Source organism: Oenanthe melanoleuca, chromosome 1 (genome assembly GCF_029582105.1).
Source record: "Oenanthe melanoleuca isolate GR-GAL-2019-014 chromosome 1, OMel1.0, whole genome shotgun sequence".
NCBI lineage: Eukaryota > Metazoa > Chordata > Aves > Passeriformes > Muscicapidae > Oenanthe > Oenanthe melanoleuca.
In genome coordinates, this window is record NC_079333.1 from 55,637,664 (window position 1) to 55,661,086 (window position 23,423).

Genomic DNA, 23,423 nt, shown 5'->3' on the forward strand with positions numbered 1-23,423 from the left:
TCTCATAGCAAATAAACACCTGATGTTCTATAGAACCAAGATTAAGATACTGTACCCCATGGAAAAGATTTCCTGGACATAGTTAATTTATGATGGTAATTCATGGGTTCTTTGTACGTTAGTAATTTGGTTATTATATGAGTTCATGACATCACTTACCCAAAACCTGTAAAAATATCATACAAGTTCCTTAAGGTTTGGCTGGGGAAATCCCCAGACTGGACTATAAAAGACATCCCTTCTCCCTTTGCTGTTACATTCACAGGCTGAGAAGATGAAGCACACACTGGTGGCTGTGCTTTTCCTCATGCATGGCATGAGTGCTGTGGGTGTGACAACAGCAGCAGCAGGAGCGGTAAGATGGGGATCTCATAACCTGAGCTTTGTTGCCTTCTTGTTAGATTGCTGAAAATTATTTTTAGGTTACTGGAAAATTTTTAGATAAATGTTAAGGTCTTCGGATGGAGAAAGTTTAAAGTATTCCTCCATCCTCCCCCCAGCTAATGTATAGGGACTGGGTAATAAATGTAAAAGTTAGGCACAGGTTTAAAGTCAGAGTTAAATTCTGCCTTTGGTTAGATGAGTGCAACTCCCAGTGAGGATCTGAGTGGATATTAAATGCTCTGTGTAGCTTCTAATTAATTAGCAAGGGCTTATAGCAGGAACAGATCCACATCTTTGATGTGGAAGGAATTGGGAGGTGGCAGCTTTCCCGGTTACATGATTGCTGTCATACTCCGTGACTGGGCACATGAATGCCATATTGGTTGGTTATTGTTGGGTGCTCTCCCTCTTCCCTAAAAAACTGTATCTGGTTGGGCAAGAGAGAAATTTGAGGCAGACCAAATCAATCAGAAAAATCCCCACAATAACCTCAAAAAATAACCTCCAAAAGCGACATCAGATTCAAGGGGGGAAGGAAAAAACTAAAAAACACTTTTTTAAAGCAAAGAATTAAATTAATAAAAGATAGTTTTGATTTTGTACTGTCCTTTTTTCCCCCCCAAGTTTAAAGTGGGCTTCAGTTTTCAGAAAAAGAGTTTGTGAATAGAACTTTTTTAAATGAAGCAAAGCTTTTTGGTTTTGTTTGACCAAAAATGACTGCTTTTTGGTATTTATTAGTTAAAATTTGAGGGAAAAAACCCCATTTTAGTTCCTGATAATTCTTTCTAATTTATCTAGTTTATTCACTAACCAGAAAATTGCTGTGTGCTCCTAGTTACATTTTTTTAAGTTTGGGAGTGTTGTGGATGCAGGCAGTGAAGTTAGCATCTCTTGGGAAGGTGCTTTTATCTGCTCAAGGAATGAAAAGTTGCAAAATTCAAGATGGAGGTGTTATAATGTATGTTGATAAGCTGAGCATAGAAAGCTTAATAGGGGAGAAAGTCCTCCTTAATCTGCTTAGCTTTAAGTTAGTCCTCAGTTTGTGTAATTTGCACAATTTGTGATGCTCTGCCCTAACACTGTTAATTGCTACCAGCTGCCCATCATGTTCAGTGTAATTGTATGAGCACACAAGTGCCTGTTCAAGAGGGTTTATTTGACAAACTGTCCCACAAAGCTTGTTTATACTATGCCACTTAATAGACCTGCCCTTTGCCGGCCATTTGGATTTCCCCACCATCCCCTGGCTCAGGAACAGGGTTCCAGCTGGGATTTGGGAAGTGCAGAAAGACTCAGTGGTGAATGTCTTGTTGCTGGGGAAGCCCATTTGATGCTCTGTCTGTTACACCATTTGACATTGAGAATGTCTTGCTCCAATTCCCAGTTGGACAGAGGTTTTGGTGAGACCCCATTACAGGTCACAGTGTGCTGCATCACGGGAATGCACCATGCTCTTCACACTGTGTGGGGCCATGGTAACCCCCAGTATGGTGCCAGGGTGGTAACTGCTGTCCTTGCTGTGGCAGGAGGGCAGGCATTAGCCACAGACAGAAGTTGAAGTTAAATATTCTTATTGCATAAAAGGCTCCCGAGGTGGATCTGACTGTATCCTTGGCAGTGCGGTGTCTTCTCCCAGTGCTCCCTCTCCACGGTGGGGTGCTGTCACCTCCAAGGTGCTACTAGCAGAGTGGGACATGTTTCCCAGCCATCACAGCTTCCTAAGCCTGACAGCTTGGTGTGAAAGGGGCAGTGAGTCCTCTGCTTAGAGGCTGGGGCATGATCTAGATGGTGAGGAAGGGACATTCCTGCTGGGAAGACAGTATTCTCTGGATTTGGGGCAGAGGGACATGGCGCTGTCCCTTTAGACTGCCATGCAATCTGCCACAGCTGCCTGTCACATCCTCAGCTCACACCTCCTGGACAAGCTGAGTGTCCCCTGCCTTGCTCTGGTCACACAGAACTGTTCTTCAGGAAGAGGTGTCTGTGAAGTGACGTTGTGCCCACGGAAACTGTCACCTCAGCAGCAGATCAAAAATTTTACAGTTGCTCAGGATATCTCCCATAATAAAATCAAAGTGCTTTGGAGCTGCAGGATGGGGGCTAACTGGTGTGGAAGGGATGGTGCCAATATGCAGGAAATCACACTAAAAAAACCTTTCCTTTGCTTTTCAGACTGCACATCTCAGTACGATGCTTCCATATCTGACTCAGCCTAGGACCATGAATGGTGAATTGAGCTCTTCCCCAAAGGTATAACCATTACTATTCTTCAATATGGTCCAGAAAAGACCATATTTGGGAACTTGTGTCCTTTTCTTTAAATGCTACTTAGTCACTTAGTTACTTAACTCTGACATGTGTAAGCTAGTTGTGCTGCCTGGAAAAAGTATTTTTGTGTTGTGTATCCAGTATTTTAGAAAGTAGTGAATCTCCAAAATCATCACTACTGTTACCATAGCATTCAATGCCTTAAGTCAGAGACAAAACTTTGGCATTAACCTTGTAGCTACTGAACTGGACCGCAGACATGAAACAGATGGGGCCCTGGAGCTTTAATGACAATGTGTCAAACAGTTTGGGGATTACAATCTTTCTGAGGAAGACTACTCTCATAAACTAGAACAGGGCCTTGAAAGCATCCTCTGAGGAGTGCCCACTTGTGGTTGCTGGAAGTGAGAAATCTTGATTCTCCCTCTTCTATCTAGTTTAAATATTATCAGCTATTTGGTGATAGAGGGACTTGACTCTTATTTCTCTGCCTCCTGGTACAGTGCTTAAGCCCATGATCTGCAGGGTCCAGAGTCTGGTTTCTTTTCCTCTTTGTATCAGTGACTGTTTAATAACGTGCTCACTTTGGAGCAGATTTAATGGGCCACACTTGCTCTGTATGGTCCTGCAAATTGTTGTCAAAAACAGAGTTGATCCAAAGCACAGGTTCAGCCTCACAGCAGATTTTTTGTATGTCTGGGCAAGCCCAGTGTGGCATATGGGGTGTGTGAAGGGACCTCTTCTGAGACAGAGTGGAGTCTCTGGCTCTGGCAGAGCATTTAGAAAGTCAGATGGAGTCAGGGCTATCTTTCAGAGTCTGATTAGCAGGACCAAAACTTTATCCAACTCCTTGCCCATCTGAGGTGGTACCTTCTGTCCCTACTGTGACCCTGCTATGTGCTTTCTGTGGATCCCATTCTTTTTCTTAGGATGAGCAAATAGCTGATTTAGAGCTGAGAATGTCACGAGGCTACAGTGACAAATTTCCTGATTTTCAGAAAATTGAGTAACTGCTCTCTCCTACTCCCTTTGTTAATTTGAAGGGATGTGGAAAAGGAACATTTCTCATAGCTTCAAATATGTATATGTAACAGCTTAATTTTACAGAGTGAAATGTTGCTGTCAAGTCCTTGCTGCAGGCTAGGACAGTTTGCTGTCTTTTAAGAATTCTGTATAAATTATTAAACTTTAAAAACCATACAACTCCATCAAAAGTAGCAGTCTATCTCATCTATTTTTCTACAGGATGACGGAAGACATTTTTGTTACATGGTTGTCATTTGGCTGGTATTATATTTTGATTGAAGCACTTATTGACCCAAGGGGCTTTTAACTAAACAATGCTTCTTGGTCTTGTCAACATCATGATCCCTATGTTTGTAATGTTAGTGGAAGAATGGAAGCAGTTCTGTCTGCCCAGGCTGCTTCCACTCTTTGGGGGAAGCAGTTGGCTTCAATATAACCTGCACTTACTGCAGTGAAGCTCTGCCTTCAACTCAAAGCTCCTTCCTAATTCAAATGTTAAAAGATAATTGTTTTTCACAGGGAGGTTAAAAGCAGGAGGTTCAAGGTTTCTTAGGAGATATACACATTTATGAAAGGCGTTTTTTAGCACATGAAATAGGCTGGGTAAGTCTAGAAATCTGATTGGTGTAGTACAGTCGAGACTGTAGTTTACAGCAGGGTATATAATGCATACAAAGACATAGCACATAAAGATATAGTATATAAAGGTATAGCTATTGCTATACAATGAATAGCATACTCTCTCTTGTATACATGTACTTGTCTGTGTGTAATGCAGAGAAGGAACAGAACACAATGCCTTCCACATAAAAATTAGCATGTTAATGTGCAAGAGTCTCAGAGAAGCTCCCATATACTCACTGAGCCACATTTATTTCTTCTTTTGGTCTCTCCCATCTGTTCCTTTTTTTATTGCTGAACAACTTGCCTGCCATCCTAACCATGCCAATGCTCTGAGGACTCGGAGGTGTAGAAATACCTAAGTGACTTAGGAACTACTTTTTATAGTAATTTACATACTGATAGCCATATCTTCAAAAATACTTGGAAACTTAGACATAATATGTTCTCAGTGGGATTTTCAGAAGTGCTTTGGTAGCCTTCCTGGCAGAGAAATCAATGGAAGTTTTGTGCTGGAACATTCTGGAATGCCATGAGATACTTCTCTGCTCCCTTTCATGTTAAATGTCTTCAACAGTCTGAATGAAGTTTGAGGCCCATGGTGCTTGAATAACACAGATAAAACTACTTTTCACGCTTTCTTTCAAAATGAGATGCATGCAGTTTGTTGTGACTGCAGTAAAGAGGTTGCCAGAGGTGTGAACTGGGATGATTCCTGCTTGCTGCTCTTTTCTTTTTGGGCTCACAGGTCAAGACAACTTTGCTGCTGGTCATCACAGTGTGTCGTGGGCTGGTTTTTCAGTAAGGACATTAGTTGAAACCACTGTGAAAAAAGCAAGGGAAGAAGTGCTGAAATGTCAGCTCTCAGGACATAGTTTTGTTGTTTGCTTTTCTTATTTTTAAGAGGGAAAGGAAAAGAGAAAACCCATGAATAACACTGGGATTTCTGCAAGACAGGAGAAGAGATTATACAAAGAAGTGTTTAAAGACCAAGTCTGTAGCTTTAAAATATGCAGCTGCATTGAAGTGTGTGCCAGAATATTTTAAAGTAACATCAAATATCTTTATTAATAAATTCGTGATAGGTTTATGAATTGGAAACATTTTGTGTACAAACAAAAAGAACTGCTCTGAACACACTCAGTATTCAGCCTGGTGTTTATAGACTACAGTGTGCCTTGGCTGTAAATTATGGCAAGATCAGGAGGTGCCAGCCCTGACCTTTCCGTCCCTCATGTGCATTGCTTGGTGATGATGCTGTGAACATGCAGACAAATGGGACAAGGCAATTCATGGGCAAGGGCTTTGCCAACTACCCACAAGGATGGATGGGTGGGCTGTGATGTGTGGGTGTTATGAGTAATATTTTGTAGCAAAATAAGAATCTCTACCCTAGGCCAAACCTGCATATTTAATTCATCACCTTTCAGTGGTGTATAATTAAATGCACGTCTGTTTGCTGTGACTGGCTGCAAGTCTTCAAATGAAAGATTTTTCTTTTCAAAACATTCCCTGTTACTAGATCTATTTTGGTGCTTTCCTCTCTATGGATGTAAATGACTAAATAATTTGTCCAATTTGGATGAACAGAATAGTAGCTGTAAGACCTAACTTACTACATTATTATTTTCCTGCTGTTTCCTGCTTTTCTATCTGCTGGAAAAGTTATTTTATTATCGTAGGAATGTTGTCCACAAGATTGGGAAAGTAAGGACTCTTATATGTCTCAATTTTTCCAATGGTAAAATCTTTAAATCAGTATTTAACTATTTTTAGAGAGATTTGTAAGGATGAGTCATAAAAATTGCTAGATATTTTGAGTTCCTTGGAAGAAAAAGGTGAAGGATGACTAGAATTAGATGCTGATTCTAGAGAAGAATGTTAACCCTTTTTTTCTTACCAATTTGTTTTTGCAGCTCTTTGCCAATGTGTCCGGCTCTGTGAATGATGAGGGAACTTGTCAGTGCTCCGTGTACTTGCCAGATACCACCTTTCCAGTGCAGAAGGTTGAGCAATTGGAAATTATAACCACAACGCTCTCACAGAAGTTTGAGGCAGAGCTTTCTAAAGTAAGGTGTTCTTTTGTCTTAAAAATAACAGTTGTATCTTTTCTGAAGAATGAAAAAGTACAGCAGTCAGCATTTTTCTGTGGTGTGTCTTTCAAACAGTGGGAAAGAGGGCTCTCTAAGAACAAGGAGAAAGGTGATTAAATCTCTAATCTTTGGCACTTTAACATCATATATATTTGAATATTCTCAGATCTTTTTCTAGGCTTTTTCAGCTAGAGATATCTTATATTTTGTAAGAATGATTGTTTTTTTTCCTCTTTTGGCTCAGTTTTATTAGGTTGTGATTGCTACATGATGCTATAGGAAGACAAGCCTCCTGCTCTTTCATGTGTTATTATTTGTATCAAGCCAGCCAGATTGTGAGAAGGCAGTGAAGGGAAAGAGGGGAAAGGTCACCACAGCCCAGAGTGAAGAAGTAGGTGAATAATTGCCCCTTCACTGCTTCTGCTTTCACAGGGAAAAATAAATAAATGAAAAAAAAAATCTTTCTTGTCAACATCTGAAGCTGTGGCAGTGAGACTGCTGAATTATGCATTTCTGTTGAAGACAAACACACACTGCTTTGGTTGCTTGTTGCATGAATTGAGATCCATTTTTTGAGGAGCTCGGGCAAACATACACATGCTGAAGTGCACTGGGTGAAGCTGCCTGTGAAGGCAAGAATCTGCCTTTGACTTTTTATGGTGGATAAATATTCAGGATTCAGATTGGGTGTCCAGCAGAAAGTGTTTTCTTTGGAAAGCAAGCATCTCAAGAAATGAAGTGTCCTTGAATTAATCAGCAGAAAAGGCAAAGCATTAAATTATAAATTCTAATCATAAATATTCATAACCCTCCTCTGGTATAATCAAGAACAGATAAGAAGTTGTGCATAAAACCCACAACAACAGGCGTAGGATCCTGTGGTAAGATCTTTCAGTTCAAATAGTTTGTTTTGAAAGAGCTGGAGCTAACAGTGAAACACATTCAGCTGTCAGCAGGCATGTGAAGGACAAACTGACATAAGTCTTGCTGCCTTCAAGCACAGGAGTTACCTGATCCTTTGGAGCATGGAAGTGCAGCCCAGGGTTAATAAGCCATGAAAATCACTGAGATTTCAGGCTCCTATACTGTTCCCACTATGGTCAGTGCCAGCATTTGAAGGTAACTGTGCTGGGACAGGATGAGAGGCATGATTCCCAGACAAATATTGGCATGATTCTTCAGGGTGGTTGTGTACCACCTTTCCCAGTCTCTTGCCCTGGTCTAACCTATCTCTTACTGGTATTTTCCTCTGAATGGTGCATGTTCCCTTTAGGTCAGTGCCAACCAGATATGGGAGCATCTCAAATGCTACTTGATCTCTCTGTGTGGACAGCCTCAGATTTCCAATGAGTTTGGACATCTTGCTCATATAAAAACACAGGCTGCTACTAGAGATGCCTAAAATTAGGTCCATATTTGTACCTGAAACTCACCTCTAAAATCAGGGCAAGCCAAGTCCCCACCCTAGACTTTAATGTCTATGTTGCCAGCTGGTGTCAGCTGCTGTGACTGTTGTCACCCTTCTGTGCCCAGCAGTGTACCACAGTGACCACTGACCTCGACTTGCAATTCTCGTTGTAGACAGTGAAAATTCTTGACCTACCTCAGGCTTCACTGAATTTCATCCTGTAGAGACCAATCAGCCAAGCAGTGTTACAATGCATCTAGTTGAAGTGTGACATATACTTTGGCGTGATATGACACTTTAGGTCAGAAATTGAAATGAACAGATTGAATTTGGTCTAAATTGATGTGTGTGAGATTTCTCAGTTATAATGTTCTAATTCTTTTGTGGAAAGAAGAGAGGTTTTGAGCATTACCATGTTGATATCTGAACTTAAGTATTCTGAGTCCTGTCATGCATAAATCTCCATGCTCTAAAATCCTTTGCCTTTCCAATTGTAGAAAAAATGCTTCTTATGCAATCTGGTCATGATAATACTCATAGAGACCAGGAAATAATGAAATAGAGGAAAACCAAGCTTTCAATGTTGATCATTATTAGAAATGATCCTGAGCAAATTCCTAGGGAAATGCATGCATGCAATTGCAATTGCATGCGTGCATAACCTAGTCTCACCACAGAAGTGGGGATTTCTACTGAATGCTTCCTTTTTTGACTCTGAGAATCCATGCATTTGTTGCTCTTCTAAACACCCTTTGAAGCTCATGGGAACATTTCCTGGATAAGAGCTGCAGGATTGGACCCTCTTAAGGATGCTTTCCATGTGCTAAAAGTCCCAGATAAACAATCTGATTGAATCATTAACCTTTTGCCTGATTGTTGGCTAATTCAAAAAGCAAGGGGGTCCTTTTATAGAATCAGCAGGCAAGGAAGCTTGCAGATAAAGAGATGCTCTCATGTGCCAAGTGAGTACAAACCGTAGGCTGAAAATACCAGACTAATTTTTCCTCTGTCACATCAACCTTTGCCAGCATAATTATGATTACAGAAGAAAATTAACCTTTTAAAGCAAAGTGGGAATTGGCTGTTCCTCTGAATAGGAAAAGGGAGAGGACAATTCTATAACAAGGGAGGATCAGCACAAGATAATAAGGAGAGAAAGTGCATTTCAGAATACTGCTCACAATGGCCACAACATTCTCACTTAACAGAAACAGGAGCAAAAAAGCCCCCTGCTTTTCAAAACAGGTTAACCTGCAGTGGAATTCTTCTCCATCTGAGAAGGCAGACTGCCAGCCTTGCTCCTTATGGATCTGTAGAGGCCAAGCCTGCTCAAAGTCAGTGTCCTAGGCTGAGATATTTTAGAAAGTTGCTGGTTTGTAATTTCTTTCTTATCTTCCCTCATTCCTCTCACATTTTTTCTTTTGCATCTTCATCTTGCACCTTTGTTCCCCCTTCTGTACTCTCCAAATATGTGCTGGAGAAGTGTCTGCTTGCATGCTGCAAAACCTGTTTTGATAAATACCAGTTGCAGGTAAATGACACACTAAATGAGCATTGCAGATTTTTCTTGCCCTTTTCATTAAATGAAGGTGAAAATGCTTGGAATGAAGAAAAACTGAAACTGAGGGTGTTTTTCCATACATATACCTTACATAGTTCCATTTTCTTCCCATAAAGGGCTAATCCAGGCCCTATGCACTCACCATACCCTACTTTAGGCTTTTATGACAAATGCAGCAGCAATCAGTACTAGTTATTGGTCTATATCCCTAAAAATAGGATGTGCACAGAATTTCTGTGCCAGCCTGTCAAGAGACTACAGTCTCTAGCAGGTAGATGCAGTAGAAGAGCAGGGATTACAAGCTGCTTAAATCTATCTGCCAATCAACAGAGCAATTTTGTGTTCTTTTTTCTACTGATATTTCTAACCCACAGAAACTCCTAAAGCAGATCTGAGCAGGTGGGAATCTCCACACAGAGCATTGCAATGCTTAACATATGTGCTGGGTTTATCTGTAAAAGCAGTATAGACCTGTTAGTGCAGCACTGCTGAGAAAATTTTATTTGTCCAATAATTCTCCAGGGGAGCTATTAGCTTGAGTTCCCTGCGACGCTGGTGTGGCTGTGCAGAGCACTGCAGAGTGATGGTGCTAGTTCAGGCTCAGCTATACTCTGCTGGATGGTGGTGACATGTCCTTAAATGACCTAGATGGTTGACTGAGTGAAAATCCTCTGATATGGGAGCAGAACTTCAGGTCTGCATTCTGCAGTCACGGCTAAAATAACTATGTATGCCTTGTTCCAGCCCTCAGCATTTTGTCCAGGCTCTGAAAACCCTGGAGAAAACTTCAAATTCACAGGCTTCTCACTAATGAGTAGCCATCACTAATTCCAGCAGCCTGTTTATTTCAGTGATTTGCACATTTGGTCTGTATTGCATTATTATTACCAGTATTACTGTGAGAAAGGTTATTAATTACTAGCAGTATTACCATGAGAAAGGTTATGAACACCTGGACAGATTTCCAGATACCTCTGTGATAGACATAGCTTCACACAGCAGTGCAATTTTGCTCAAAAATGGACTAACTCGGTACTTCTCAGGCTGTAGTAATATTCTTTCTTATTTTTTTTGTTGTCAAACAAACTCTAGGCACACAGTTTAAACATTCACCTCTGAAAAATTTTTCCAGATGATTTTTTTCCAGTTCTCTTTCAATGCCAAACTGATTTTGGTGATCAGTGAAAGTATGAGGTCCAATTACCTCTGACTTTTCCGAAAGGATTGGTTCCTCCTGCTGTTCTCTACCAGAAGATGGTGGCAGCCAGGGCTTGTAATCCCAGCTATCTCTGTTGCTAGCCAGTTACAAGGAACTAGGTCTAAGTCTTTCAAGCTGTTATTTTTTGATTCTTAATTGTATAACTTGAATTGTGTAACTTTTGATTCTTAATTCAATAACTTGAAGTTATCCTGGTTTGATATGGGAGATCTAGAGCATCCAGTGCTGTGAGCCAGGGTGCTTCTGCTACAGCTTGTGGAAACATCACAGTTTTGAGCAGCTTGAAGTCTGGCTGCACACATCTAGAATAGGAGGTCTGTTTCAAACTCAGATTTAAATACTTGGAACTGAGTATCCTGGTTTTGGTATATACTACGTATGTCCATGAAGGGATTTTTTGTAGTGGTTTAAGATTTATAGTGTAGTTGTGCCATTATTGATAATTATACTTCTGAACAGAGGATCTACTCTTATCCTTCTCCTCCTTAATCCACATCACTAAATAATTTATGATCTTAAAGGTTCCTCTTCATAAATTTTGATGCCATGATCTCCCATACCTCCTCTTTGGTACACAAGGGATTCAATCAAGGTTGAAAGGAATCATTTGATAAATGTGGGGTTTTTTCTGAGTCCCTGTTTTAAGGGCTGCTGCCAGAGCAAAAAAACAGGAAACCCATGGTCTTCACACCATGGCAGGATTTCAGACACAATGGTAAAAAAGTACTAACTTTTATTTAATGTTAAGATAATGCAAGAATGCTTGAGAAGGTGTAGGCTGTCTTTCAGCTGAAGAATTAATAGTAATGGAAATTACAGTGCTGTGGATAGAGGCACAAATACCATCTGAGGGTATAAATATAAAGTTACTAGTGCAACAAACTATTTATATTTACTCCTACTTATCTTTCATGATATAATGATATATGAAGCATATGGGAGAGAAATTGTGCCCCTTCACCAAAGCATTAAATTTCAAGGAACTACCATTTCTAAGGGAAGTCCCAAATCCATATAATATTCTTAACATTCTGCTTCACAATGCTTGTACTGTGGCATTTACCTCAGCAGATATATGTGTGAAAATATATTTATCTGGACAACTATTTAATGGTTCAAAGACTGAAAAGACTGCTGTATCAATTACTCCAGCTAACACCAGCCATATATTTAACACTTTCATTTAAACCAGATTTGATTTTTAACACTATGATTAAATATTTCCTTCCTGCCCAAAGACAAGCATCAAATCAGTTCTGCCAATGTTTGACACAATTCAAATATACACAGGGTAAAGTCCTATTTGGATTCAGAGTTAATAGGAAATGAAGTTGAAAAACTTGGGAATACTTTATTGCATTTTGCAGCCTTCTCTGGTTGCTTTTGATAGATAATACACTGCAGATTTTCTAATAAAATTTTCACCAATGTAAGTTCTTGGCATACTGAGGTTAAAATTAGCTCAGTAAGACAATATTGGCAATGAATTAAGAAAATGGAAGACTGTGAGTAAAATTCTGCCTTCGGTTATCCCCAGGCATTCCTGAGGGGATTTTGTGAAACTGCCAACAATAAATGAAGGTTAAATTTCATATTTTTTTAATGTATGTGATGAGAATTACATTTATGCTGTTTATGGGAAGAATATATATGGCAAGTATGTGGAAGCTATGCATTGGGTACTCAGAAATATGAAAAGGATGTAAAACAGGCTTATCTTATTTGCCAGCCTGGACTTCAATATGTATCTTTTTTTTTCTTTTTTTTTCAGGTTAGGGAGTACTCAGAAAAAATTGAACTGTATCAGCAGCAAATCCTCAATCTAACCATCAGAGTGCAGCAAGTGGAGACGGGTGGCATATCTTACACAGAGCTGGACTTCCAGTTACTGAAAGTGGAAATCAGTGACCTAGAGAGACTGGTCACTCAGCTGAAACCCAGCCTTGTTGGAAGCAGTGCCATCGTTGAGCAAATATATTTGGAGGTATTGCCAAGGTCTTAATAAGCCACAGAGGGTTCAAATACACAGATAGTCTATTCTCTCTTTCGTGTTTAGGCTGAGGAAGTGCAGTCTGTTTCTACTGCAGCTAGCTGAATTATTTTAGCATTTCATCAGCATAAATTAAAAGAAAGCTTGACCTTAAATGTATTAACATCTTATTCCTTGATACAGAGCACAGAAAAGTAAAGAAACCCCAAAGCAAATGGAGTCCACTCTGGTTTTGCCAAATATCTCTCTTAAAGTTAGAAGTTTTGCATAACATTAAACACAGGCTGATTAAATTATTATAATAAATATTAATTTACAGACCCCTATTCTTGAAAGCCTCTGTGCTTTAATTTAGATAATTAAAAAATTAGCTGCTGGTTGCTAAGGCAGTGGCCCAATCAATATGAAATCAAGAAGTGGGAAAGACTATCACCTTCCTAGCAGACTATAAATCACATTTTCGAAATTGTAGTTAATCACTCATCTAGAGAGAATAATTACTTAAGATGGAAAGTGAAATCTCATTTGCTCCATTGCCCGCTAGATCATCAAGCAGGTGGTTAAAATTACTATTTATCTTTGCAAATAAAATTTGCAGATACTTTTGTGATACTTTATGTTTAACTGCTAGTACTTGCCTAAGACTTACTGGATATTTTTTCACTATGAGTAAAATAACACTATTTTTGCATAGTTTATACAACTTAGTCTAAAAGTATATGCTTGTGATTGCATACTCTGCTGGAAATGTCACGCTGAGGCTACAAGGATAAGGCCTATTTCTTAGAACCTTTTTCTGCAGCATCCTCTGTGAGCAGCCCTGCCTGCAAATATCTGTAAAATAACACTGACATTAAACTTACTGTCTTTTTTTTCCCCTCTAGATCACTAATCTGACTATACTAGTAAGTGAACTAGAGTCACTGGACAAAAACAACGTCCTTGCAATTCGTCGACAAATTGTGTCTCTGCAGAATCGATTGAAAGAGTGTGAAGAGAATGCAACCAAAATTCCATCACCCCCTTATTTCCCACCAGGTAAGCATTTCTGTGGGATAACACAGAAGAGATAATATAATACATGGTTAGAACTGCAAATGGAGATACTTCTCTTGGTTAATATTAAATACAGTTGTAATGATACTCCTTATCTCTTGAAAAATCAAGCAGACAGCTCCTAACATTTCATCAATGGTTCAAAAGGAAAATGAAGGCAGTAATCAAAGTCTTACAAACACAGTAGCTGTCTTCAGCTAGAAGACGTTGCAGTCTTCCTCTCACCTGTAGTGTGAAAAATGAATCTGTATCCCTCTTCTCCTTTTTTTTTCTTTTCTCCAGAACAATTAACTGTGCTAAGTTATTTTTTTTACCAACTGGCTTTGATTTTTAGTAGTTCCTGTGAAAGTGACCTGTGTTCATGGTAATATTGCTCTAATGCTGCTTGGAAAATGTATGAGCAACTGCTGATGTACTAAAACTGTTGAGATGCAAGTTCCAGAAGGGAGCTTGAAGATTACTTTTACTCCACAGTCAAAAGATGCTTCTAAAGTAGGTGGTCAAGGGACCTGGGGAAAAATTCTTGTCTCGGGAAGATGAGGGGGAGCTGTAGTACTGATTTCAATGGAACTAAGGTTTTCTTAACTAGAAAAGGTTATATTCTGGGGCTTGGATTGGTGGCTCCCAAAACACACTTCATATAATGATGTCAAGAGTTATGGGGTGTGTGGTGAAAGAACATTGTGTTCAGTTTGAAAAGTCACATTTTGAGTGAATCATAGTCTGAGAAATTTTGAGAGTAAGATATGATATACTGGAGCAAAACATTTAGAAACACTAGATTAGATATGCCTGGTCAAGAATCCCAGTTGCTAACAGACAGGAGGATTTCTAAAACCATGTTGTGTTTTATACACATGGGGTTCCTTTAGCCAGAGTGCTATGTTGTATACAATACCCAGGGGAAGATTCTTGCTTTTTCACATAAGCTGGTTACCAATCAGCTAGAGGAACCCATAATAAAGGAGGAGCCATGTCCTGCTTTCAAGGAGCACGAATCTGCACCTACCAGCATTTACCTCTCATCACCTTGAGGACAGCTAATTCAAGCATCTCATTGGAAAGGTGAGAGACAGAAATACAAGCTCCCTTTAGGGTGAGCAGTCCCTCCTTAGGGCCTCATGGCTGTGCAAGCCATTGCTGTGTTTCTCTGACAGAATGCATGAGTAACACCTTGTCTGGGAATCAGACAGCAGAGAAATCTGAAATAAAAAGCTGCAGTAAAAAATCTCAAGGCCTTCCTCTGCTCCTTAAGGAAGGGCTTAAAATGTTTCAATGAAATAAACCTCACGATGTTTTAGAAATACTTGAAGGACATCTCACTGATTTATTGAGGGTGATGGTGTGTGGAAAGAAACAATCTCATTCTCTTCAAGCCTACAGCAAGCTTTTGTTTTGGTGAAAAAGTACTGAGTTCCAGAACAAGAATATTGTGTACTTCCATGAGTGATAGATGAGAGGGCTGCTTTTATCATCTGGGTGGTTGGCTGGTGTCTCTGGGACACAGCAGCTTTCACTGTGTAGGAAAGGGGAAACTACACTTGGAGTGCAGCTCCATACAGGGATAGGCAAGTCATGGTCTAGAGCAGGATGGTAGCTCTGGGATGGGTAAATGGAACTGCATGGAATTGTGACTATAACAGACTTATTCAGCATGTTTCTCAGGATGTGGTAGGGAGACAGATAGACTTGATCTCATCCCAAAATGGTATTCCTTTGGCATTGCCTTATTCCTGACTGGTCAGGCACCTTTGCATATGCAACAGTGCATTGTAGCAGAAAAGAATGAAGGAGGTCAAAACTCTATGTGGTATGACAACTTCCAGAGAGTTACCAGCAGTGACATCAGCTGAGGACAATCTCTGGTGTCTGTGAGTGTTTCTGTCCAGAGTTAGGAACCTGGGAGAGGTTGGAGAATGTGAGTGTATTATCACATGGTCTCCTTTAGTGTGAGTGTGCTCTCTGAAGATGGTACAAAGGACAGGTAGAGTAACTGTTGTAGGCTGGTAAGTTTTGTTCATGTTGGAAGATGCTAGCTCTGTTGATAACCCAGGTGTTACCTAGGCTCAGATCCCTGCTGATCCACACAGAAGTAGCATATTGTGACTTTGTGTGACTGGTGGGGAGCAACTATCATTGTGCACAGGACTTTGTAGAGCAACTACATGTCTTGCAGACTGTATCTGAAAACAGTTAGAAGCACTAAGACATTTTTGCTTGGGAAGATGGAGTAAGTATGTGAGAGAGCATTTTGGATGTGCTGCATAGACATTCACAGCTAAGCCTCTGGAGCTTTCTAGCACCCATTTGTGTGTTTGAATACAATTTCTGTATGTTTTCTCTGCAAGCTTGAATGCCTTGAATTCCTGCCAAACCTCTTGGCCTTGCCCCGATTTTAGTTCATATTATATTTATAATGTTTGTATTAAACTGACTCTTTGTCCTGCTTTCAGATTGCTTTTTCTTTCCCCCTTCATCCTCTCTCCTGCATATTTTGGGTAGGCAGCATGAACTAGAGAGAGCTTGGCTAATCCCCAAGCTGTCTAAGATCATGAGTCTAAATGCAAGTTTAATTAAAGCTTCTTGCTTCACACTGCTATAGTATGCAGCCCCTCTGACTCTGTCCCCCAAGGCTTTTGCTGCTGTATTTCTCCAAGTGAGCAGGTCTGTTCTCAAATAACATAGCAGAAAGAAATCACTGGTTTCCATTTGCCTTACCCTCTGAGTGAGGAGGTATGTGTCTGAGTGTCTGATATACAGCTAGTCATCCCCCATCATTATCACTGGCTTTCCTATCTGCAATGGTTCATGGCATCTCTCTCCTCACCACTCCAGAGGGAAGAAATTTTTATCCATTCATTTTCCTTTGGGCTAATCTCATGTGGCTGCATTTGGGTAGATATAGAAAGAAAAGACCCCAGGATGGTTTTTTGAGGACTCTGTAGCGGATTCTGTGTTACACCTCACTGAAATAATCTGAGAAAGGAAGCGGGGAGAAGTGAATCAGATGAAATTCAAAGGCCAAATGGAAAGAAAGGAAAAAAAGAACCTTGTTTTTTATATTCCCGGATTTTATACACTCAGAAATTAAGGATTTCAAGCTACTGGTGAGTGGGTCTCAGCAGAAGGAATACCTGGAGTAGCCTAATGCTGAAACTCAGGCAATCCTATTGAAGTCTTAAAGTGATTTCACTCTTAGCTTATATTTTACCTCCTATGGACCCTAGCCATCTATGTTTGTTGAATATTTTGGGTTGTGTTTTGCACTGAATACATTCATACACAAACAGAGAGATATGCCTAGAGGCACTTGAAAAGAACTGGCCAGTTGTCCTCCCCAGGACTTCCTGAACTGGCCCGGAAACACATGCATTTATTCAGGGGCATTGGAGGGAGCCGAGTTGGAGGACCTCAGCTGTTCTATTGCCTTCAGGCATGTCAGATGAAACCCAGCCCTCCCTCCACCTTATCCCCAGTTGGATGTTGCCAACATGGGTCTTCTTTAATGCAGCTGCAAGCCTGTGTCTGTCCCCCATGATACTGGTGGAAGACTGGAGTGTCTTTGTGGGTCTTCCTGTGACAGTGAGATAGTAGCAGCTAGGATGAGCCTTTCCTTTAGAGCTCTGTCTTTGGGATCTCAGCCCTTGGCTACATGGGTCAAGAGTGGTCCTTTCTCTTCTGCAATCAGATGCAGCTGCTTGGTGGGAGGAGGCTGCTGGAATGTTTTCCTGTATTGGAGTAAGTAGCTGATGTTCTCTGCCAGTGCTTCAGAGTGAAGTGGGTAAAGCAAGACCCAGCAGCATGTGCCTTGTGCTCAGTTCTGTAGCCTGTTAGCCAAGCAAGTCAGGCTCCCTTCAGTCCTGAAAATTAGGTGTTAGCTCTTTTTCTGATAAATCAGAAGGATTAGTATCTAATTGGGCTGAGATACTGGTTCTTTATTTGGGGACAAGTATGTGTGTATGTACCTGTGCTAGTCCTTCCCTTCTGTGCTACATAAGCATGAGACAAAGGAAGGCAGAAATACCAGGATGTCATTTATCTGTGGCCCAAAACAATGGAGAAAAAACAATGGCTAAAAACTTGAAAGTTTGAATAATACATATGGATTTATTTCAAGTACCTTCTAATATTTACAAAATTACATGACACTTTGTTTCCTTTGTGCATTTTTTCCCACAAGACCTAGACAGGGAGGCAAGTTTAGATTAAATAAACAACAATGAATTCTTCTGAACCTGTGTGAAAGACAGATCACCCCTGACTACCACAGAGGATTTTTGTAAAAAAAAGTAATAATTATGGGAGAATTTCCAAGGAAATAAAAATCAAGCACATACTCTATGGAAACCTCAGACAATTTTTGATGTCATTAAAACGGAACACACTTCTAACTTTATTTTAATAATTCATCGTTTCATAAATAAAAACCAAACAAGTGTTCAGCAGAGAGATCTCTTTAAGGGAAGAAATAATAATTTATTATTTCTTTTGTAAAAAAAGGTCTCTCTGCTGAACACACGTTTGTTTTTTATTTATGAAACAATGTATAAATTATTAAAATAAATCTGGAACTGTGTTCTGCTTAATGACATGAAAAATTATTTGAGGTCGCATATAGATGAGCTTAGCAGTGCTTCACTACCTGCAAGCTTTGGTGCTACATTTTTTTAAACAAATGAAGAGTTTTAGAGCATTTAATAACCATTTAATTCTGAGATAAGTTTATTGTGATTTAAGCACTGTAATATATTCAATATGTCACCAGCTTTAAAGAAGTCCTCATGCCAGGAGTAACAATACATAATAGAGATACGAGAAAAAAACAGTTCAAATTGATTTATGAAGTTGGCAGGCTGCAAGCCATTTTGCATTGGCTGCCATAGCTTTCTTCCTTTGCATGAGCTGAGGTGTAAGCACCTCCAAATGCTGGTAGCTGTGCCAAGTGCTGAGGCCATGTTACTAGACATGCTACGTGCCATTTCCAGAGATACAGCCTGGCCAGCCATACAGCAGTGCCTGCCTTATGTGCTATATTTGGAAATGAGGTTTCTGCTCCAGGGCCTCGTCCTTTGTAAAGCACTTAAGTGCATGCTTAAATGCTCATCTGCTCCCAGCCAGGAATGCTGATTTGAACGGATTCTTGGTGGCATGAAGGAAAGCAGCATTCAACCAGGGTCATGCCATGTTTCAGCTGCAAGAAACCCAGGACACAAAAGTGTCTGAGGGAGGAGATGGGAGTGTTTACAATTCGTGCCACCTTCTCTGCCATCAGATGGAGACTCAGTGATGAAGTTTCATCCCACGGGCAATACTGACCCCAAGGATGTTGCCAACATGGCCTGGGGACATAGGGATTTGTCTCATTATAGTGATTTATATTTGATACAAATCACTCCCCACCTTCCTCACAGATGTTGAGAGGAGGCTGCAGGTGAATCAGATGTCCCTCAGGTTGTAGTCACTAGCATAAGACAGTACAAAACTGTGAGGAGTGAAGGTGTTATGTAGTAGAAGCAGAGAAAGAGTACATTTTGAGAAAGGGGAGACATGCAGAGCTTCACTGACCAAATCAACTTTACACATCAGCACAAATGTCAGTGCTCGGACAATACTAACATTCAGGACATAGATTTTCTAATCCCACAGGTGGAGCACCTTTTTCCTGGGCAAAGCAGATCAGGAAAAGATTTCTCTGCTTTTGCAACTGTGCATTTTTTTCACCAATTATCTTGCTTCCCAGTCTTTTTTTAAGTAGAATATTTCAGACTGCTCTGCCTCTAATTTTGCTACTTTCTGTGAGATGGACTGCAAAGCCTTTGAGACCAAAATGTCTTCTAGACTTTTTCTGTCCATGGTTTCAGGAGTTTCCAATTCATCCCCATAAGTATTGTCTGTCCATGATTAAGGATGGTCAGCTTTGAAGGCAAAAGATAAAATCTTTCTCTGTTACTCCTCTTTCTTCTTTGTACTAAGACAGAGGTTATTTATATGCCAGACATCCCATTGTATGACTGACCTTATGAGCCATTCTTGTCATAGAAGCTGCAAGAAATCGTGACATGGTTCCCACTCTAAGTATTAAAACCTCAAAACATAGTCTTGACTTTCATCAGCACCATAGCTGTCAGTGCACAGAGTTCATGTTTTGAGGGAGCAAAACATTTATTAACACCAAAATTTGTGGCCATTAATTTATTCACTAACTGATGTGTGAGACTTGAGTCTATTCATATTGTATTCCCTCTTTAAAAAGGGAGACTATCTAGTGGCTAGGACACCCTGGTGAACTTGGAAACATTGGAGTACCACTTAGCTTCTGAGATGGTGTTAGCCATTTGATATCTCTGTCCCTGTTTCCTCAGGTGAAGATAACCTTACAGAGAAAAATCTGGGACACTTTTGTGGCTGTAACACAAAAAACTAATGTTAAAACTTGGAAAAGTGCATGGTGTTTTTGGCCAGTGGCAGCTTCACATTCATCAGAAGCCCAGGGACATTTTTGAGTGACTTACTAGTGACTTACAATATTGAGAATTTATCAGGAAACAGGAATGTCAGCATGAGTAAAAGGAAACTGTGTCTTGTATTTAAATTATTTTTTCCATGATCCTGAAAATGTTTTTGTGGTTGATATGTGTAAAACAGAGCTGTTCTGGTTCAGCTTGAAGTCATATTTTCTTTAGAGTCGCCCCACATGAAAAGTCAGAGTAATATCAGTCTACATTTCCTGGGCTGTGATTGTTACTGTCTGCAGATTTCTTTGAGGGCCTGAGGTAGAAGGCACCATGTGGCTGTGACACACAGTTGTAAAGCTGTGATTTTGACAGCAGAATGCTAATCTGAAATATGACTCTGGAATTGCTGCTGCTGCTGCTCCTTTCTTCCCCTCCACAGTGAAATACACAGAAATCAGATGCTCCTCATTCTTTTTTTCATCCCCAACTCCCATGCTTTCAATGCCACTGAGGTAGAAAATAACCTAAAATGCTTCTGAAATTGTATTTTCCAAGGGATTTCCTAATGCATCAGGCTGGCCTGCCTCAAATGGGTAGAAACAGAATCCATCCCTTGTATGGAACAGCACAGCGAGCACTTACTTTCTGTGAATTAATCCCCCACCTTCCTTTTCAAATAAGTGTAATAATATGAGCTCTACTTTTTTTCTGAGTTTTGAGTCAACTTGGAACACTGGATGCCATCCAGTTGCTGACCTTGGCCCAAAATGAGCCTTTCACATATGAAACTGTGCATTTATGTCTGTGCTTGGTCACAAAGCTATTCTCTACTGAACACAGTCTGGAGGCTATGGTCTGCAAAACCTCTCTGCTAGTAATGACATTTAGAAAAACTCTTTGCTTTGTCTTTTTTCTCTTTACTTACAGGTACCTGCATTCACCGTGGACTGATGAATGTTAGCCAGCCTTATGTTGCCAAGCTGAACTGGAGAGGATTTTCCTACAAATATGGATCCTGGGGTAGAGATTACTATCCCTCTGACCCAGAGAAGGAAGTCTATTGGGTTGCACCATTGAACACCGAGGGGAGATACTTAGAATACTTCAGAATTTATAGATCCTTTGATGATCTGCTGCTGTTTAAATCCATGTATGAAAGGAGAATAACATACGGGGAAGGAAGTGGTGCTGCCCTTTATAAAAATCATTTGTACTATCATGCTTATGGTTCGAGTTCTATGGTGAAGCACGATATAAAAACAAACACGCAGGTTTTGAAGAAGGGTCTTCCAGGTGCTGCTGTTGGTAACCGCTTCTCTTATGCAGGAGTAGCATGGCAGGACATAGATTTTGCTGTGGATGAAAGTGGGTTATGGGTAATATATTCAACTGAAAATAACGTGGGCAACATTGTGATTAGCAAGCTCAATGAGACCACACTTGATGTGCTAAATACTTGGCAGACAAGACAGTACAAGCCATCTGTTTCCAATGCTTTCATGATATGTGGTGTTCTTTATGCCACAAGGCCATTGAACACTAAGAAGGAGGAGATCTTCTACATGTATGACACAAGTACTGGTCAAGAAGGTAGAATTAGTATCATTATGGATAAAAAGTTAGATACAATCCAGAGTATTGATTATAGCCCCACAGATCAGAAGCTGTATGTTTACAGTGATGGTTACCTTGTAAGATATGATGTGATTTTTCAGGCTTAGCACCTCAGGGACATATGATAAAACTGGCAGCAGTCAATATGAGAAATCCAATCGATCTTTAGACAATTCTACTGCCAGTTCAGAGTTCATCTGGTCTGATGTACTGCATGTGAGGGCATCATACAGGTACTTACCTGGATTGCCCACTCTGACCACTAATATTGCTGGCAGCAGTTGGCACTACAGGGTTTTTTAGGTTTTGCTTGGTGTTTATTGGTGCTTAGTGCTTTACAATTGTCCTGTCTCTGGGGGTAGATTTAGTGCATCGATTTAGTGCTTTTTCTTTGTAGAAATAGCTGGGCACAGACTATCTGGTGACTGAGTAGCTAATTACCCACTGATTTGCATTTGTCAGAGCAACACAGGCAAGGCACTCAGAAACAGAATGTATTTCCACTGATCTTCATCAGAGTGAAATGAGGCCTCAGAGAAATTAGTTCAAGGATTAAAACAGATTAGGAAGAAGACTTAGTCAGAAGACAGCAATCCATTTGTTAGTTGGAAGCAGTAGTATCTGGCTCAAGGCTTCAGGAAGGAGGGTAAAAATGCACTTTGCTGTGTGAGTCCTACCACAGGAAGGGAAGACAAGCCATTGAGGAAGGGACAGGGCTCACTGTCCTCGACAGCAGTGATGCAGTGGGACAGTGGCCCCTGGCCCCACCTATAGCTGCTTCCAAGCAGTTCAACACTCTCCCTAGCTGCCACGCTACCAGGCTGCTTTACCGGAGTGCTTGTGGAAGCAAAACTGGCAGTATGGTTTTCATCAGTTTTCCCTTCTGTCCTGTGCTGCTTCCCTTGCTAATTCTGTGTATCTAAACAGGCCCTAGGAATGGTCTTGCTACAATCTAGCTATAGACTCCATTTTCCAGCCTGTGCAGAGGAAAGAACACTGTTTTCCTTTACTTTATGCATTTCTTAGTTTATGCAAACTCTCCCATTGACTTTATTTGCCATGAGTGGCTCTTGGTGTATATAATACATTGCCATAGAATAACAGATGTGTTATTTGATGTGCCTTTTTTCAAAATATTTGTCATTCTGTAATTAGATTCTTGAGAGCCTTTTTAATCTAGGCTCCTATTTGTTCCCTGGGTAATTCTGTCTTACAGCAAAGTAAGAGGTCTTGCGGAAAGCATGAGTAGTCTGGTCAAACTAGTTGAATATATGATGTGGTTTTCATTTTTTTAATGGGTATTATGTGGTAGTTTCTGAATATGTGTACTGTAACAATGTCTTATTTCATCATGTCAGAAAGCAAGTTAATACACTGAAATTCAGAGCTTGGAATTGACAGAGAAAGCAGTTCATTTGGTTCATTTTATTCTGTTACATATGCAACCATGTCTGTGTCTTCTGATAATCAAAATCAACATGTATGCAAATGATTATTTTTGTATTAATAAAAAACTGTTTTCAAAGAATCTGTTCTATAGAGCCATTTAAAGCTGTTTGTGACAAATAGGTAATTTCTGGGATGCAACAGGAACCCTTGGCACCAAATATTTGAAACAGGATCACTGCACTCACTGGGACTGCATGTGCTTAAGTAGGAAAAATGCAATGGTGTGAATCTGTATGTCAACAAGTACGGAAGGAGAGCTTTATTTCCCAGCATGGAAAT

General features: G+C 40.2%; 1 protein-coding gene across 1 annotated transcript; it reads left to right on the forward strand.

Moving 5' to 3' along the window:
• The first annotated feature begins 246 nt into the window (after positions 1-246).
• On the forward strand, positions 247-23,223 carry OLFM4 (olfactomedin 4). Its single transcript, XM_056499289.1, has 6 exons — positions 247-355; positions 2,557-2,634; positions 6,216-6,368; positions 12,352-12,564; positions 13,455-13,608; positions 21,009-23,223. The coding sequence occupies exons 1-6, from the start codon at positions 275-277 to the stop codon at positions 21,800-21,802; spliced, it is 1,473 nt and encodes a 490-aa protein (XP_056355264.1). The 5' UTR covers positions 247-274; the 3' UTR covers positions 21,803-23,223.
• Positions 23,224-23,423: the final 200 nt, after the last annotated feature.

Coding starts and splice junctions, on each gene's coding strand:
- OLFM4 (XM_056499289.1), top strand. CDS start 275: ATGAAGCACACACTGGTGGCTGTGCTTTTCCTCATGCATGGCATGAGT. Junction 2,635..6,215: donor AATTGAGCTCTTCCCCAAAG/GTATAACCATTA, acceptor TTGTTTTTGCAG/CTCTTTGCCAATGTGTCCGG. Junction 12,565..13,454: donor TTGAGCAAATATATTTGGAG/GTATTGCCAAGG, acceptor TTTCCCCTCTAG/ATCACTAATCTGACTATACT.